This window comes from Stomoxys calcitrans, chromosome 5 (genome assembly GCF_963082655.1).
Source record: "Stomoxys calcitrans chromosome 5, idStoCalc2.1, whole genome shotgun sequence".
NCBI classification, from domain to species: domain Eukaryota; kingdom Metazoa; phylum Arthropoda; class Insecta; order Diptera; family Muscidae; genus Stomoxys; species Stomoxys calcitrans.
In genome coordinates this window covers 63,640,283-63,660,317 of record NC_081556.1, presented here as the reverse complement: position 1 = coordinate 63,660,317, position 20,035 = coordinate 63,640,283, and the positions used below count along the sequence as shown (strand labels likewise).

General features: G+C 40.6%; 1 protein-coding gene across 2 annotated transcripts in view; it reads right to left on the bottom strand.

The window, feature by feature from the left end:
* Window positions 1–20,035, bottom strand: part of LOC106087752 (serum response factor homolog) — a 300,055-nt gene that overhangs the window by 99,477 nt on the left and 180,543 nt on the right. For both annotated transcript variants that reach the window (XR_009398310.1, XM_059368680.1), the window contains exon 3: window positions 697–1,075. Coding sequence is in view for 1 of the 2 variants with exons in the window: in XM_059368680.1 (XP_059224663.1) it covers window positions 697–1,075 (379 nt within the window). In the remaining variant the exon portion in view is untranslated. The remainder of the gene's footprint in view (window positions 1–696; window positions 1,076–20,035) is intronic.

Genomic DNA, 20,035 nt, shown 5'->3' with positions numbered 1-20,035 from the left:
GGTCATCAAGCAAAACAGCACTACCGCGAATACGTAAATCGAATGACAACGTAAATCAAATTGACCTAACGATGAGACGACGTAAATCGAGGCATTACTGTTTATCAAGATTAAAGGGTATTGTCAGGGCAAAAAGCTTAATATTTGAATTGATACAAATTCTTGCAGGATATTATCGCAAAAACATGTACTTTCTTCGTTAAGAAAGTCCAATATTTTTCAACAAAACAGTTTACTGCAAAAATTTCATTTATGTGAAATGAATTATTTTTTTTACCTGTGGGAGTATATCCAAATATATTCGATATGGTCCATTTTCAATCGCCAACGACCTACATCAAAAAGAATTATCTGTGCAAAATTTAAAACAATTGCTTTATTCTCTTTAAATTTATTCATTTGTAATTTTTCGTTGGACTACTAATGTCCTCTCGGGAGATATTTTGCTACAGACAAGCCAACTAACATATATTCTCAAAAAAAAAAAACAATTTTATCAGTGCTTCTTATAACATGGTAGTGAAAGGGATAATTATAGAAAATACATATGAAATTCCTAGTAATATGTTTTACATATCGCATGACATTATTAGTTAATAATGTCCCGACGTTTTTGGCAGAAGAAGTTTACTGTCGAAAATTTCGTTAACGACTAATGTTTGTTTGTCGAATACAAGTATCATATTTATAACTTACCTTCCTCTGTGTGAACCTGCAAATGGCCTGATTCAATTAGTTGTAAAAGAACATCCTGAGTAACATTAGGTAAAACTGATGGCTGGCAGGTCAGGCCGTCCCTCGAGTTTGGACGATGTCTATTATCGGCGACATTTGGTTGGCAGGTGTTTTGAGCTTTAATTTTGTGGTCAGGAATTTCAACGACGGAATCACCCTGGCTCTTTTGTTTAATGCTGACCTTTGGGTTGTATTTTTGGCCGGTTTCCCAATTACAATCAACGGTTGATATGCCTTTGTCAACATTACCTTCTGCTTCTTCATGGGTCAAAGCACCAACGCCATCAACATCTGATGAATCGTCAGTATCGTTTATCGATGACAGAGGAGACCGGACTTCCTAAGCAAAGAAATGACGAAAAATCAATTATTTTTTATATGTAATTTTGATGTGTATATATATAATACCCACCACCAAAGGATGGGGTATACTAATCTAGTCATTCCGTTTATAACACTTAGAAATATTGATCTAAGACCCCATTAAGTATGTATATTCTTGATCGTCTCGACATTCTGAGACGATCTAGCCATGTCCGTCCGTTCATCCTTCCGCCCGTCCGTCCGTCGAAATCGCGATAGCGAACGAACTCGTAAAGCTAGCCGCTTGAAATTGTGCGCATATACTTAATATTAATGTAGGTCGTTGGGCCCCTGAGCCCCTGAAAGCCGCAATTTTTGTCCGATTTGGCCGAAATTTTACATGTAGGTTTGTGTTATGACTTCCAATTACTGTGTCTAGTACAGTTCAAACCGGTCTACAACCTGATATAGCTCCCATATATATAACCGATCTCCCGATTTGCTTCTTGACCCAAAGAAAGCCGCAATTTTTGTCCGATTTGGCGAAAATTTTGCATGTGGTGTTCTGTGCCAAGTACGGTTGAGATCGGTCTATAACCTGATAAAGCTCCCATATATATAACCGATCTCCCGATTTGACTTCTTGGCCCCTTGCAAGCCACAATTTTTGTACGATTTAGTTAAAATTTTGTTATTATCCAAAAGCTGGGCCAAGTACGGTCCAAATAGACCTATAGCCTGGCATAGCTCACATATAAACCGGTCTCGATCGATTATCCTTGTTCGGTTACTAGAAGCTTTAATTTTTGCTGGTTTGAAAGAAGATTGTTGTGTAGAATAAAATTTATTTTGTATAAATTTTTAGCAGAATCCATGGTGGTGGGTTCCCAAGATTCGACCCGGCCGAATTAAGTACGCTTTAATTTGTTTTTAACTGTGAAACAAACTAACGTCCGTCAAATTCGTGCCAATCAAGTTTTCTGTTAAATTAGTCCATATTAATGCGAAAATAAGGAATTGTTTCTGGACTGGTTCAGCCCTGTCTGTGTGCCACTGATATCTAGGAGACCATACGATGGAAGCATACTCAAGCGTTGGCCTAACAAAGATCTTCTGATGAAACCTAAAGTAGACAATGATCTAAACGCAAAAACAAAACGTTTGGGAAATTTTTACGACAAATAAAATACTTTTCTTGCAGAGTTTTTTATTTCAACGGATAGAATATTTAAGTGAAAACGGGCAAAGGTCGGCCGAGCCGAATCTTGGCAACTCACCACCATGAATTCTCCTAAAAATGTCACAATGAACTTAGTTGAAGAGGATATGTGTACTTTACGTTCAACATTTCAGCCACAAATTGAAGCTTCTTGGGGCCGTAGGATACTTATACGGAGATCGGTTTATATGAGAGCCATTGGCGTAGCTATGGGGTCCCGGAGGCGGCTAGACCCCCAGTAGAAAATCAGTAGCTTCCCAGAATTTTCTTCAGCATATATACTTTTAAATATATATATACACACTTTTTTACATCTAACTCATCAAGGAGTAAAAAAATATACCCCAATATAAACAAGTAAAAAGGCGTTAAGTTCGGCCGGGCCGAATTTTGGATACCCACCACCTCAGGTATATATGTAAACCACTTTTCATCATAATGCGGTGAAGAGTGCATTATGCATGCCCACATAGCAGCTTTATCAAAATGTGGTCCGATTTGGACCAAATTCGGCGGTCTAAAAAGTACAGGTAATTGTTTAATTGTAGAACAAAATATTGGTCTTTTAGGTAGTCATATCCAAATGTAGACCGATCTGAACCATATACGACACGAATGTCGAAAAGCCTAACATAAGTCACTGTGTCAAATTTCAGCGAAATTGGATTATAAATGTGTCCAGACCCATCTAGGCCAAATTAAAGAAGAAGGTTGAAAGGCCTAACACAACTCACTGTACCAAATTTCGGCGACATCGGACAAGAAATGCGGCTTTTATGAGCCCAAGACCTTAAATCTGGGCCGATCGGGGCCAAATTGAAGAAGGATGTCGACGAATCGGATAATAAATGTGGATCGGTCTATGTCAAGATAATCCGAACTTAATCTGCTTATGGACAAAAAAAAAAAAGAATCTGTGCAAAGTTTGAGCTTAATATCTCCATTTCTTAAGCCTGTAACGTGATTTTATAGGGTCGGAAATGGATATTTCGATGTGTTGCAAACGGAATGACAAAATTAATATACCCCCATCCTTCGGTGGTGGGTATAAAAACGATTTCAAAAATAAACAATAGTGAAGAAAAATTCTTAAATGAATGCGATCGATAATAACAGAGGTCCGGTAGTTTGGTAAATGAGCGCTGTTAGGGTCAAATTAATTATTGTATTTTTTTTGAAAATGGCTACTACTTTTGTCACTTGGACTTTGGAAGTTGATGTCTAGTTGAGAGGAATTTGTTTGGAAATGAATATTCGATTCAGAGTTAGGTTTGCTTATGAAGGGTGAAAAATGCATGAAATATTTATTTGAATGAATTTGAACTTAAGTTTGAAGATTATTTCATGTATATGTTGACCGGGTAATCGAAAATAATGCTTCAAGTGCACAACAAGTCGTCATACTAATTAATGAGGAAGAGACGGATAAACCAGAGGGATGCACGGTTTATCCCCACCCTTTAAGAAACGGTGGTGTTTCCGACTCGGATTTATACAGCGACGGTGTCAATGAAAAGTAATCGCAGCCGAATCGAGAGATGACGGTAGAAGTGAGCGATGGCTTTGCTAAGCTCACAGGCAGACCGGCAGCGAAATCTGGCGAAAGTGCGAAGGGATAGAACTGACATTCCAATCACTTCTACGGAAACTGGAAAAAGTATCAGATCGCCCGAAGAGCATAACACTTCTAAAATGCTGAAGAAGATAAAGAGCTCATCATTTTCAAGTACTCTGGAAAAACCAACCAGCGCTCCCGCAATGGAGACTCCAGACAATGTCCTGCGGAGGTAGACAAAGTCGGAACTCGAACGAAGCCACCTGAGTCTTTATGGAGGACTGTCACTTCCAATAGGAGGCCACAGCCATCACGGAAGGGGAAGATGGTCGCTGAGAAAGGTAAGGAGCCGCCCACTTACATAGTGCTGTGGAAGCACAACTGAGATGAACTGACTTATGCAGTCATCAATATCGGCTGTGCATCCGGCAGGATTCCACCAGATCATCGGTCCCAAGTGGAGGATCTATTTAACGATCGGATTTTCGAACATGTGTGGAACTCTCGGCCGACACGGGATAACTATGAGCACCACATAGGCTGGAACTTTGAGCTCCGACTTGTGTGGTGTCCATCGTTATCACGGGATGCTAAGCTGAAAGCTACCGGGCGCGTCCGGGCAGTCCGCGATTTTCGAGAGGAGAGTTTCAGTGAGGAGTCAGGTGCCACTGGCTGTTAATTAAATACTGAGTGCCAATGATACTCGAGATGACAAGGCGAGTTGTTGGCGCCTTCAAATAACCAATGGCCAACATCAGCGTCTGTTCCCAGGGCCGCTGGTGATGGTATAGTATGTTTACCTCCTAGTCAGAATGAGGTCCAAGTAGCAGTGACCCGACTAAAGAACAACAAGGTAGCAGGAGCCGACGGGTTACCCGCTGAACTATTTAAGACCGGAGGCGACACGCTGACAAGGCGTATGCATCAGCTCATCTGCGCAATCTGGCTAGAAGAACGCATACCCGATGATTGCAACCTCAGCATACTATGTCCCGTACACAAGAAAGGAGACAAGACGGAATGTGCCAACTACAGAGTCTCGTCCCCATCGCATACAAGATACTCTCGAGCGTACTGTGTAAAAGATTAAAACCTAAAGTCAATGAGATAATTGGGCCCTATCAATGCGGCTTTAGACCTGGTAATTCCACCCTGTACCAGATATTCACACCGCGCCAAATCCTGAAAAAGTCCCGAGAAGGACCAATCAACACCTACCATCTCGATACTCCTCTACGTTCAAAGGTATTTCAAGCCATGTCTGAGTTTGGTATCCCTTCAAAATTAATAAGACTCTGCAGAATGACACTTGCTGATACGCGTTCCTCAGTAAGAATAGGAAAGAATCTCTCCGAACCATTTAATACCAAACGAGGCTTCAGACAAGGAGACAGCCTATCGTGTGGTCTCTTTAATATCCTGTTGGAGAAGCGTTGGCTAGGTCATGTTGTCGGAATGGATGAAGAAGCTCCAGCAAAGAAGTCTTTTGAAAGCAAACTCGGCGGTACACGCAAACAGGGAAGACCAAAAGCCCGATGGAAAGACCAAGTGGTGGGAGACACCACGAAACGTGGTGTTAGCGATTTTTGAATGAGCGCAGAAGATCGAGGCGCTTGGAACGCTATTCTACGTTCGGCTAGTGGAACAAATATTCTGTCGTAGCCAATTAAAGTAAGTGGAACTCTGTAGAGGGTCCGCCCATACAAATGATGAGATGCGAGTATAGAGAGAACATCTTTACGCTTCGTTTTGCGTCGGCGGAATGTATTAATACCGTCAAACAGCTCGTCTGAGGTATTCACACTCCCTGGGAGGGTAAATTTCAGACGGAACGCATGTTGAGATTCTTGGGCAAGCAAACCCAAGGTTTGGTCGCAGAGAAGTGGGAGGTCTTCCACAGGGAGGAGAAGGAGGAAGGAACTCTCCTCGTGTTTGGCATTGTTCAAGTCTCTGTGATGAGTTTGGCTAAGACTAAAGGCGTGGCGTACTAAGGGAGCAAAGCTGTCTTTTTCAAGATTGGGAAGACTAGGATAGGCAGAAATTCTCAATGTGAGACATCAGGCCGTGCAGTGGCAGGTGACTCAACACCGCCCAAAAAACAGGGGGCTGACAACGAGACAATCACGGCCTCTCTCAATATTGGAAAGACTAGGATATGCAAAGATTCTAATACAAAAATATTGGGATGCCCAAAAAGTAATTGCGGATTTTTCTTATAGTCGACGTTGACAAATTTTTTCAACGGCTTGTGACTCTGTAATTGCATTCTTTCTTCTGTCAGTTATCAGCTGTTACTTTTAGCTTGCTTTAGAAAAAAAGTATATTTGTTTAAAGTTCATTCTAACTTTTATAAAAAATGCATTTACTTTATTTTAAAAAATCCGCAATTACTTTTTGGGCAACCCAATATAAGGCAGTACAGTGACCCAACACATCCTAACTAACAGACCCGACGACGGACTCATCACCGACTTTAAGATTCGGAAGACTAGTATAAGTAAGATCCTAATATTAAAACATTAAGCAGAGCAGCGACAGGAGTCTCAATGCAGCGTAACGAACAGGGATCCGACGACCTACCCCTAAGAAACACATTTACTTACGATTTGGAAGACTAAGACAGGCAAAGATCCTAGTATTGAAACATCAGGCAGTACAGTGCATTGGTTTCCAAACCAAGCCTAACGAAAAGGGACCTGACGATGGAACCATTACCGACTTTGTAATGTTTCGGAAGACTAGGATAGGCAAAGAACCTAATACGTTGACATCAGGCAGCGCAGTGACAGGAAAGTCAATGCAATCTGAAGAACAGGGAGAAGACGATGAGATCGCCTACCAATGATTGAGGTAATCCAGATAAACCTCCACCGGAGCGAGACTGCTACACACGCTCTGATGGAGAAAATCAGCAAGGGCACGATTCATATTGCCTTAATTCAGGAGCCATGGACGACCCGGAACAAAGTTTTTGGACTGAACCATATCAACTAACAATTATTCTCTCTCAAAGTTTCTCTCAAAAACCCATGTCTAAACTGAAACTTAAGTAGACGACATGGGAGTAAGAGCAGAGACAACGGAGGAAATGTTGAGGCGTTTGATGAAAGCCCATTTTCCACAGGATACGACAGGACTTATGGAGACACCGGAATCTTAGAATAATGACATTGATCGTCATCGTCATTGATCGTATTGTGGACACAATGATACAGAGTAGGACATCCAGCGAACTGCTCAAATACAAACAGCATGACTATGTGAAGGGAAGGTCGGTGGAGACTGCCCTTCACAAGATTGTGCATAAAATTAAAGAATCCTTCGATGCCAAAACGTACACACTGGCGGTTTCCATTGACATCTAGGGGGCTTTTAACAATGTGCGGACCCTCCTAATGCTGGCAACATTTGTGAGCTACTATGCCATGCAAAACTTCTCTCCAAAGATATGTCGCACTGCGGCACGCCGTTCGGACTCGGCTATAAACAGGAGGCCCCTTATCATTGAGCTTAAACTTGAATCGGACTGCACTCATTGATATGTGAGAAGTTTGCCCCTGTTCCTTAGTGGAATGTTCATGGGCAAAATTTGCATTTTTTATCTTCACACTGATCCAACCCTTAGACCAGTACCGGGTGAACACGGTCCTTAGAGACTGGATAAGCCGTATGCTAAGGAACAGGTGGATAAATTGTGTGTACAATGGCATAAAAATAATCAAAAAAGTGGCAACAAGGTACGCCACATGCCCCCCTGTGGCGTGCCTTGTTGCTTTGCCTTGTTTTATCGCCACCCCTATGGGTGACCACCATAAATGACCTTTTACGGATGCTGACTGAGGAGGGATTTGAACCCTTCTGCTTCGCAGACGATGTTATAATACTTCTAAGGGGTAAGTATCCGAACCAGAACCAGCATATGGCATATGACTGGGCTAGACCCAAAGGTCTCAATGTTAATCCAGAGAAGACTGAAATATGCCTGTTCACGAGAAAGACGAAGGTGGGCCAATTTAACTCACCACGTTTCCTCAATAAGACGATTTCGATATCTGACAAGGTCAAATACTTAGGTGTGATCTTGGACAGGAAACTGAACTGGAAGTGTCACATTTATATATGGGCCGTAGGCTCGAAATGGGACCTGAATCCGAGGATAGTCTACTGGCTCCACAGGAGCGTGATTACACTAATACTTACTTACGCCTCAGTAGTTTGGTGGACTGCTATGGAGAAAAAGTCCAACATAAGGATAGATATATTGTAGATATCCGATCCATTGACATACAGATCAATTGCGAAACAGCCACTGCTTCTATGAGACTTAAGGCGATGGGATAATGGATTGAGTATGGGAGCAGCTCATACCATCGCGGTATAATCGAGGCGACGATAGGAAACCTGGAAGGAAGGGAAGAGGTTTCCGATCGCATACCTGAGATGAACCTTGAAGTCGAGTGCGAGGCATTGCCTCCAGCGGCAGAGTCATGGATTGACGGAACCCTAGTATTGCCATCTGGAAGATCATGTTACACGGATGGATCAAAGCTAGAGGACAGAATGGGCCTGGGGGTCTATATTGAGAACCCAGGGATTGAGATCTGTTTTAGACTGTCTGACCATAATACGGTCCTGCAGGCGGAGATGCGGGTATCACGAAATGCTAGAAGTGGTGTGGTGCTAACGCGAGGACGTCAAGTGTGAACATCTTTACCGACAGTAAAATTGCCATAAGGCAATAACAACCAGGACGGTAAGGTCACGTGCAGTCTTGCAGTATAAGAAGGACATTAACGCCTCTGAAGATGGGAAAATCCGCATCGTTTGGCTGCCGGGCCAAAACGGAGTAAGGGAGAATGAATGCCGTCAATAAAATCGGTTAACGCGAAGCCTTTCGGGTCGACGCAGTCCGAGTTAAGGGAGTGGGTGACGAATGCGCATGCAACATTCTGGAACAGCGAAACGGTCGGTAGGACGGCGAAAATCCTATGGGGGATCCAGATCGTGAGAAGACGGGGCTATTGAAGGTAGGCTATTGAAAGAAAGTAAGAAGGAGGTCAGTATAGCTATTGGTGTCATAACGGGACACATAGGACTACGAGCTCAATTATGTAAAATCGGTGCGGTAAGTGAGAGCATGTGTAGGGCATGCGGGAAAAAGGACAAGACGTTGGACCATTTCCTTTGTCACTGCCCGCTTTCACGTCCCTGAACATAGATGGGGACACTATACCAGACGTGAACCAACTTAGGGGAGTGGCATGGATTACCGATTACTGGCTTAGGCCCATAGTGGCATGGGGCGGATTAATATCTGCACCCTCTTTTTAACCTAACCTAACCTAACATAGAAACTACTCATGAAAGCCGATCATCATATTTGACTTCTTCGGGCCTTTGAAGGCGCAATTTTTCCCGATTCAGCAAAAATTTTACACAAAAACTTTTGTTATGACTTCAAAACTTTAAAAATGATCTTCAGAGGGGACCTTTCAAGAACCTGGGAGTGCTTGCTCTTCTTATCTGATGTGAAAAAATCTCAAGTTCCAGCTTGTAAATCAATGAAATCCAAAGAACATAAAAAACCCTTAGTGTAGAGTCTAAAAGGGTCGGTCAATTTCGGAGCAGGAAATGGTATTATATGCGCACGATATCCGTCCAAAAGATCTGATAATCTATTTTCAAATAATCCGAATATATCAGATAATCTAACTTAGTACTTAATTTTCCATTAACATTCCATTAAGGTACAGGGCATGCTTCTCTCATATTTATGAGTGCAGTCCGATTAAAGTTTAAGCTCATTTATAAGACGTCTCCTTTTTTATGCCGAGTCCGAATGGCGTGCCTCATAGCGACACCACTTGTTTAGGTTAAGCTGAAAAGAGGATGTGGATATTAATCCGCCCCCTTCCACCATGAACAAACACCTAACCCAGTAAGGGGCTTGTTGTGCGCTCTAAATCGTAAAGAGTAACCTTGAACAAGAACATTTTAATTTAGGAATTCCGTGCTACTTACAAAATCCTTCATTTTTTTCCATACCACGCACCTAAGTTAGTTCATGTCTGGTTTTGTGTCCCCACACAAAACCCTTGTTGAAGATATTACGATTACAAGCGAATTATGTCAAAACATAATTGTAGAAAAAATTTTAGATGAGGTAGAGAACAAAATAATATAAAAATTTTATTTATTTCAATTAGTGTATAGACACGAAAAATTCTGCTAATTTTCATGTCGAATTTTCGAACCAAACTTACCGTCAATATATGTATATCGTTCGTACTTTGAAATAAGAGATCAGTATATGCTTAATGCAATTTTATAAGGTAAATGTTGATATACAAAACCCGCAAGGAAAGGCAAAAGTCGGGCGGTGCCGACTTCATAATACCCTACACCTATCCTATAAGTACAAAGTGGGAGCTATATCTAATTCTGAACCATTTTTGATGGACCTCGACCGAGGCTTTCAGATGGGTAATTAAACAATCCGTATCAAATTTCGAGCAAATATGTTCAAACTGTCAATAAAAACGGTTGAAAAATGACATTATTGCAAATTACCCAAAATCTGAAGAACATATATATGAGAACCAGGGACGTAGCCAGGATTTTATTTTTTCAAAATCGAAAATTTGCTAAAATTCTTTTATTACTGTGCAATTGGTAAAGATACCAACAAAATTTAATTTTTTTTTTTTAAACGTGTTCGCTATAGGGTGCAGGAACTGACCCATCGGCGGTGACATTTGGTCATAAAGTAGAAGCTAAATTTTGTACTGATTGTCAACACTCTATTTATAGGCCGATCCTAATCTATCAAAGTGTGTTGTTCTTTGCGAATGTCTTAGTTTTATAGTGAATGTTACGGCGAATCAGCTTCACAATTTTGATGAAATTTTTTCATTTGCGCTCATTTTTGCCCTCAAACTTGTTTTGTGATTTCAACACGTTATTATTTGTGTCTGTCTTTTGGTTTTAAATGACTTTTATTTCTCTTAAATTTTACGCAATCAAACTAAAAATGTTAAGCAACTATAATTGTTAAATAGTTCAAAAAATAAATTTTGACCAATTTTTACTAAGAACCATTAAATTCTGCTTAAATGATTTCGTCTATTTCTTCTTCGAACATAACTAAACACCATCGTTTAATGGTGTTTTTAATGGAAAAGATGTCCGGTAAGAATTGTATCCAACTATGTCGTATATGCTTGTAATTCCCATCATGTTTTTATAAGTCCTAAAGTTTTCCTAACTTATTGGAGATAAAATAAGAAAAATAAAATAAGTGGTAGAACTAAAAATGAGAAACACGACAAGATTTCTACGTTATAGCAGTTGTAAACTTTTTTCTTTCTTTGCCCAATAATTGATGTCAAATGACCAGCGGCAAATGTAAGTGTAACATAAAAATATTTTTTTTTTAATTTTTAAAACTTCTAAATTAATAATATATAAAATTTCATCAAAATCGGACAACGGAATCGATGGTCAGGCGTAATTTTGTCTTTAAAAATATTTATATTTATATATATATTTGTTTATAGAAAAAATTTAGGGACAGATAAGCATAATAAAAATGGGTATTCAAAAAGTAGTGTCGCAAAATTCTAAATTTTATTTAAAATTTTGTTTTTTTTTTTTTTTGGTGGGGGAGGTTAGGGCCTGAGTGCCCCACCTGGCCACGTTACTCAGATATAGTGGTGGTCGTCGAGGAAAGTGTTGTAAAAAATTTTGGAAGTATTGGTCAATAAATGCGCTTGCAGTAGCTCTAGAAGTGAAAATCGGGTGATATACAACTATCTCCAAATCTGAACCAATTTCTATGAAATTCACCAGCTATATATAAATCTGAACCGATTTTAAGGAAACTGCTCAGATATAGTAGTAGTCATCGAGGAGAGCGTTGTACAAAATTTTGACAAGATTGGTCAATAAATGCGATTGCAGTTGCTGTAGAAGTGAAAATCGGCCAATACACATATATGGCTGCTTTATGTAGGTCTGGACCGATTTCTATGAAATTCACCAGTAATATTAAGTGTCATAAGATAATATTTTCTGCTGAATTTCGGGAGAATCAGTTAACAAATAAGCACTTTATTGCAATATTGCTTAAAGTCGGACGAACATATATATGGGAGCTATATCCAAATCTTAACCGATTTTTTCAAAAAGTTTCGTCTCTCGGTAGAGACCAGAGCGTGTGTAGCAGTCCCGCTCTGGTGGAGGTTTATCTGGATGGTCTCAATCATTGGTCCTCCAGTAAATAGTCATTTTGGGAGTGGGGGATGGTTTCGTCGTCTGCTCTCAGTTCTATAGACTGCATTGAGTTTCCTGTCATGCACTGCCTGATGTTTTGATATTAGGATCTTTACCTCTTCTTGTCTTCCGAATCTTGGGAAAGTCGTTGTTGGTTCCATCGTCGGGTCCCTGTTTGTTAGACTATGTTGAGTCTGTTGTCCCTGCACTATCTGATTTTTTTAGTATTAGGACCTTTGCTCATCCTAGTCGTCCCAAACTTGAGAGAAATGGTTATTGTTTCGTTGTCGGCCCCCTGGTTGTTAGGCGGTATTGTCCGGTAGTACGCCATTCCTTCAGTCTTAGCCAGATCCTCCACTTGGAACCGATGATATGGTTGAATCCTACAGGATGAACTACCGATATTGATGATTGCATAAGTCATCTCATCCCTGTTCAGCTTCCTTGCCACTCTGACGGAAGGGGCGGCTTCATACCTTTTCCAGCGACCATTTTCCTCTTCCGCGACTCAGCATCTTAGCAGTGTTATGCTCTTCGGGGGATTTCATTCACTTCACAGCCTCCATAGAAGTGTTTGAAATCATCCTGCATATCGCCCAATTGCATACGCCCCTATCTCCTTCGTCGTGTCGCGTAATGCTCACTCCGTCTTCTTGTGAGCTCGCTCACTTCTGCCGCCATCCCGCTGCCCTCCTCTCGATTCGGTTGTAATGACTGTTTCATTAACACTGTCGCTGTCTGATTCGGAATCGGAAACACCACCTTTACTTAAAGGCTGGGGACGAACTGCGCATCCCTCTGGATAATTCGTCTCTTCATAATTTTTTTGTCGTTCGCCGTCATAGGCGGACATGCTAACCTCTGCGCCACGATGGTCTCCTATTAGATAATCTAGAAATCCGAATTTGAATTCTGACATCAAAGTCTGATCGTTTAGAATCGACTAGTACTTTCTACTTTGGCGAGAATTTTCCATATTAAAATGTTACACGCAAAAAATAAATCGTTTCACTTTAAGCAAATTTTCGACAAGTAAACTTTTACGTTGAAAGTACATGTTTTTGCGATAAACCCTTGCAGGGATTTGTGACAAATATAATATGTTTTAACTTTGAAAACACTTTTCATTCTTCATATCTAAAAAATGTTTTTCGAGGTCTCAACTAGAATTACTTTATTTTTAAATTTATTTCACGTCATGCTTTTGTGCATGCATATTCTTTTCATTTTTAAAATACATATATTATGCATATTGAAAAGGATGCCAAGTTCAATAAAATGTCGCAACATAATTCAATTTCAAATTACCATCCACACCCGAGTTTACCATCCGCACCCGACAGAGCTGTTCGACATATATACTTAGGTAATATGTACTACTTAATGCAAGCAAAATATATTTGAAATTATTTAATTTAATAGCATTTACACATCAAAGGATAATCGAATTAGGTTAGGTTGAAAAGAGGGTGTGGATATTAATCGACCACATGCCACTATGGACATATACCTAACCCAGTAATCGGCTTGTTGTGCGCTCTAAGTACTAAAAAAAATAACCTCGAAAGAGAAAATCTAAGTTAGAAATTCCATGCTACTTACAAAATCCTTAATTGTTTGCATGCCAGGCCCCTAATTAGGTTCATGTCTGATATTGTGTACCCACTAGGGTGTACATTTATTTGTATTTTTGGATTATTCGATTAATCGTTTATTTAAAAATTCAAGTCCAATGATTAACCGAACAAGCCCGAAAGAGGTTGACGATTAACCGATTAATTGTTTAATATCCATATATTGGGTTGCCCAAAAAGTAATTGCGGATTTTTTAAAAGAAAGTAAATGCATTTTTAATAAAACTTAGAATGAACTTTAATCAAATATACATTTTTTACACTTTTTTTCTAAAGCAAGCTAAAAGTAACAGCTGATAACTGACAGAAGAAAGAATGCAATTACAGAGTCACAAGCTGTGAAAAAATTTGTCAACGCCGACTATATGAAAAATCCGCAATTACTTATTGGGCAACCAATATATAAAAAAGAATTTGTGATTGTTTGTTTGTCGCTCTTTAAGATGTTGGAATAATAGAAGACGCATCGCTCTCAGGTTTATAGAGAGGCTTGGTGCGAATGATCCCAAGACTCCCAATAATAGGTAGAGAGACTACGTAAATTGGGCTCGGCAATTCGTTGCACAGGCTACCCCAAAGACCAGACGTCTGGATTCGGAAACTGCACCGCAGTCAGCCAAAAGGCTGCGGTCACCTGGAGGGCATCTCATGCCTAAATGAACCAGGGCGAACAACAGAATGGGTCCAAGAACCTTTGCTAATGTTGCTAAACACAGTTTGGTAACGGCAGTTGTCGAACAGGGCTGTATGGCTACGAATAATTGGAGTGGGATAGTCAATGGACTGTCATCAGTATACTCCGATGTCCTTGCGGAATTTCTTGGGTCTCCTCCAGTTTGTGACGATGCAGGCTGGTATCGAGGCCGATACAAACTAATTGCCTTCGGCGATCAACGCTCAATTGAAATATATCGTTGTGCTCTAAAAAAGATTTGTGAGATCTGGCCAGGTGCAGCACTAGATTTAGTCAAGAAGGAAGATATTCCTTCTCGACCAATGACGCATGCTTGGATACCAAGGATTCCCTCAGAGCCTGAATCGTTACTTGGAAGACTAAGCGAATGTAATCCCAATCTTTCAACCACCGACTGGAAGATTGGTAGATTGGATGAGGCTGATGGGGACCGGAGACATGCAGTATTCGTACCAAACTCCGGCTGTCTCGCAGACCTCAAGAAGTCTGAAGGCGTTGTATCCTACGGATTCAAAAAGTTGGAAATGAAGGTCTAAAGAAGCGGTGGGGTTGGGAAATTAGTAGACGACTCAGCAGTTGTTGCTGAATCCTTGGCTGAGGAACTATCGACCACATCGCTAAAGTCTGGCGGATTGCAGGAGACTGAAAATCCCCCTGCCCCAATCGAGACAGGAGGGGATGGCATCGAAACGGGACCCGACAAGCCCTGTACGGGTGGGTCACAAAGTTGGGCTCTGGGCTCCAAGCGTGCTCCAGCGGGGAAGCACGGAACTCACAAAGTCTTCAATAGCAGCAGTTAGCGACGCATCTAAATCGTCCACACCGCAAGTGCCCAGTGTCCTGAGAAAGAGAGGTTTCACAGCCTTCTCAACTGCCCCTGGATGCGTACGTTACATTCCTCTAACGAATCTTGTGAGGATCAACTCCTAGTGGAGTCAGAAGGCGAGGCTAACACAACAGTGGTGGAAGTTCGGAATCCTGACTATGGTCCGGTTTCTACAGATAAATCTCCACCATTGTAAGGCCGCTTCGGCGGCACTAAAGGTCCTCCTGATGGCATTGGAATTTGACGTGGTTCTTATCCAAAAACCATGGGTGTGTGGAGGAATGATTCGTAGTTTAAGAATTCCTTTATTTAAACTACTCAAGGGTACGGTGAATGGGAGACACAGAGCCTGTATTTTTGCAAAGAATAGTCTAAATGTTTTTCTTCTTCCGTCGCTTAGCACTGAAGATTTAGTAGTGACCAGCCTTAAAATTAACAAGTCCCATTACTGGCTGGCTTCCCTATATATGGCACACAATTCTGAGATGCTGCCTTTAAACCTTGAGTCGCTGGTTAAAGCCGCTTCTTTAGGGAATAACAACCTCATTGTAGGGAGTGATGCTAATGCACATCACCAGATATGGGGAAGTTCGGATGTCGAATATCGAAATGCGATCTGGCGATTTGTAAAAAAGGGGATAAACCGACCTTTATTACCAGGAACAGGTAGGAGTTACTAGATATTACCTTTGTATCGGAAGATATAAGTGGAAGAATATGCGACTGGGAAGTGTTGGATGACCACAGCTTCTCTGATCATCGTTATATTAGTTTTTGTCTTGAAGAAAATACTACAGAAGTGGTTCCTCGGCTAAACAGAAGAAAGGCGGATTGGGATAAATTTCGGAACAAATTGTGCACGTCTATCCCTTCAAGACCAGAAAAGGAAGTGGAAACTACGGAGGATATACACATAGTGGTCAAGCGGATCACGAAGGCCCTGAATGACTCGCTTGTGTCAGCTTGCCCTAGTGCAAAGCCATGGGACAAACAGCAACCTACATGGTGAACCCCACAGGTGGTTGGTCCAAGGAAGGACTGCAGAAAACCCTTCAACAGACCAAAAGCTACAAGAGCACCACACGATTGGGACATCTATAGGGCTGAACTAAAAAAATATAAGGGCGAGTTGAGAAAGGCTCACAATAAATCCTGGGTAGAATTCTGCAGCTCCGTGGAGGATATATCTGAGGCCTCTAGGCTAAGGAAGATTCTGTCCTCGAGACCCGTTACAGTGGGGCATATTCAGATGTCGGAGAATGTATGGACAATGTCTGGTGAGGAAACACAAGAACACTAGAGAATGTCATATACACCTGCGGGATGGAGGGACACGAAGGTCGTTTTCATTCCGAAAGCAGGAAAACCCTACCACACGAAGGCGAAAGATTTTCGTCCTATTAGTCTGTCATCCTTTATGCTGAAGACTCTTGAGAGATTGATAGGAACATATCTGAGGGCAAAGATCCCTGGAGATCGCCTGTCGCGGCCGCAGCATGCATATAGTAAAGGCAAATCCACTGAAACGGCCCTTTATGATCCAATCGGCTACATTGAGGATTCTCTTACTGTCAAGGAATATACAATGGTAGCGTTTCTCGACATTGAAGGCGCTTTCAATAATGTAAAACCGACGTCAAGCGTGAAGGTGTTGGAGTTTAGGCATAAACTCTACCGTAAAAAAAGATTATTAATAACTTACTAACTAAAAGATGCATAACGGCAGGCTTGGGATCTGTGGATCTAAAAAGATGGGTCAGCAGAGGAACTCCTCAAGGAGGTGTACTGTCTCCTCTACTTTGGAATATAGCCATTAGCAATATATTATTGTCTCTGGAAGAAAAAAGCGTATGCTGATGACGTGGCAATTGCGGTTAGGGGAATGTTTCCCAGCACTCTAAGAGATATACTGCAGGAAGCTCTGCGTGCAACAGCAAAGTGGGCTACCGAAAGGGGTCTGGGTATAAATCCGTGCAAGACAGAAGTAATTTTTTTCAGCAGGAGATACAAGTTGCCTACAATGGAACCTGTCTCCTTGGGTGGAGAGAATGTTACATTAACAGAAAGCGCAAAATACCTGGGTGTTTTGCTGGACAGGGAATTAAACTTCTAATCCAACATTTTGGTAAAGGTAAGGCAACTCTTGCCCTATACACCTGTAAGAGAGCCATTGGCAAAAGTTTGGTGTTAAGACCGCGTGTCATGCATTGGGTATATACTGCGGTTGTCAGACCTATAATGCTATATGGTGTAGTGGTCTGGTGGACGGCGTTTCAAAAGTCCACCTACTGCTCAATACTTAACCAGTATAGATGGCTTGTTTGTGTATCACAGCCGCACTGAGGACGACACCATCTGATGCACTGAATTTAATGCTACATCTTATGCCTCTGGACATTGTGGCTTGACAGATTGCAGCGACCACTGCCATGAGGTTAAAGGAACTTTCTGTTATCCTTGATACAATATGTTCCAGGCAGTGTGGATAACATCCTATCTGAGCCGCTTTTTGATTAAAAGAACTGTACCACTATTCCTGATAGAACCGATTGGAACTACGATATGCCAGGTAACAGAAGTTACAAAGACTTCTATATGGACGGTTACAAACTAAACGACCAGGTGGGCTTTGGGGCGTACTCTAAAGATCTAGAACTGGTCATATCGAAAAGGCTACCCGACCACTGAAGTGTGTATCAACCAGAGATCATTGCAATTAAGGAAGTGGTGAAATGGCTTAGGTATAATGTCATTACGACGATTGGCATAAATATCTTCTCAGACAGCCAGGCAGCCATTGAATCCCTGGGTGTTTGGGACCAGGCCCCGGGGGACGACGAATGATAGATGGTCACAAAGAGGTGGCTGTGAGCATTCCAAAATTATGTGGCCTAAACTTCTTTGCTGTCATTGGCTAGATAAGACGTCTCAGTCACTGTGTCCGTCATGGCAGGTCACTATCTAATCGGAAAACATGTTGACCAGAGATGGTCCGTAAGACGATTTTTTAGGTTTCCGACTGTCAAAAAGTGGTAAAAGTCGAAAACGTCGTATACTTGTATAAAACGTAGAAAAAGTCGCAAACGTCATAAACCTTAATAACTCAGTGTAAAAGTTTGATTTTTAACAAATATTATTGTCACTTATTTGTTGTATATAAAAGAGTTTATATGTAAAAAAATTTCGCAATAAAAGAAATATTAAGTTTTTTTTTTTTTAATTTTTGCGTTTACATTTTTCACACAATAAATTGGAAATATACGCAAATTTCAAGTCAATTTATAAAGTAACGTTTAAGGATTTTTTTGTGAAGCAAAAAATCAATAAATTATTAATTTTCATCAATTATATTTAGAAATTGCAATTATTTTGTATCCTTTTGCAAAATTATTTGCTTCTCCCGTTTTAATTTGCTTTTTGAAAGCTGTTGTAAACAACATATGTTAAAAATGCATGACATCTGAGGAAGTGTCAAGTGAAATGGTACATGGAGTGTTAATTATGTTATTCAATAACAATACTTAAAAATAACATTACTTATTCAATAAAATACTTAACACGCCATCTTCCATTTCACTTGACATTACCTCACATTAGCATACTTAACACGCCATCTACCATTTCACTTGACACTACCTCAGATGTCATTCATTTTATAGCAATATTGGTAAAAATCGTGTAAACCTACGGTAGCTTTTTCTAATTCTGAACCGATTTTTTCCAATTTCAATATTGTTCGTCTCCAGGAGGAAAAAATTACTTATGCCAAAATTTTTAGTTAATCAGATCAAAAATTCGACATATTTTCGTTCGAATTTTTTTTTCTGTCAGAAACCTAGTTTTTTGGCTAGGTTTACGACGTTTTCGACGTATGTAATATACGTCGGAAATGTATATCATATACGTCACTGTTTCTGACAGGCCATCTCTGATGTTGACAGACTGAAGGTTGCCAGCAACGACTTTTGCAGAAGCTGTGAGGACATCGAAGAAGAAGAGACTTTAGAACACCTTCTGTGTGTGTGTCCCACACTAGAAGTCAGAGTTCAACTATAGGTTCTTTGAGAACCTGTTTGATTAAGCTGATGTGAACATTTGCAAGTTATTGGACTTTTTAAAGCGATCTGGATGGTTTAACGGTAGGAACTAGAAGGCATCTTCCTTCTTCTGTTCCTGTGGTATCACAATGGACGAAAACGTCTAAGTGAGTCTGATGGCAGACTGCCATTTAAACCTTACCTAACCTAACCTTGTTCGTTTGTATGTTTGTTTGTTTTTTTGTTTTTTTGTGGGTTTGTAAATTTGTTTATTCCGTATAGACTTACAAACCGCTGAACCTTTTTCTTTGAAATTCAGGAAGGAGCAATAGGCTTTGCAATTTTTTGATATCGCAAGGGGTGAGGGCCCTTACCACAAAATTACCATCCAAAAATAAAAGTAGACCGATCGTGACAATATGGGACTAAAATGAAAGGTATACAATATAAGGTAATACAAATTTGATATCAAAAGTTTGATTCAAGAAACTGGGGGCCGCCCCGACCTAAAAAACCCTCCAAAAATAGGTTTATTGAACTATAATGACAATATGTGACTTGAATGAAAGGTATTCGGGAGTAGATTACCAATATGAAATAAAGAATGAGGTCCAATTGATTTGGGGTCGTCCACCCCCAAAAAGCCGCCCAAATGGAAATTTAACTCGATCATAGCTATATGAGACTCAAATGGATGATATTTGGGAGTCGATTACTAATATTACATTAAATGACACATGACAATAAATCGCCTCCAATAG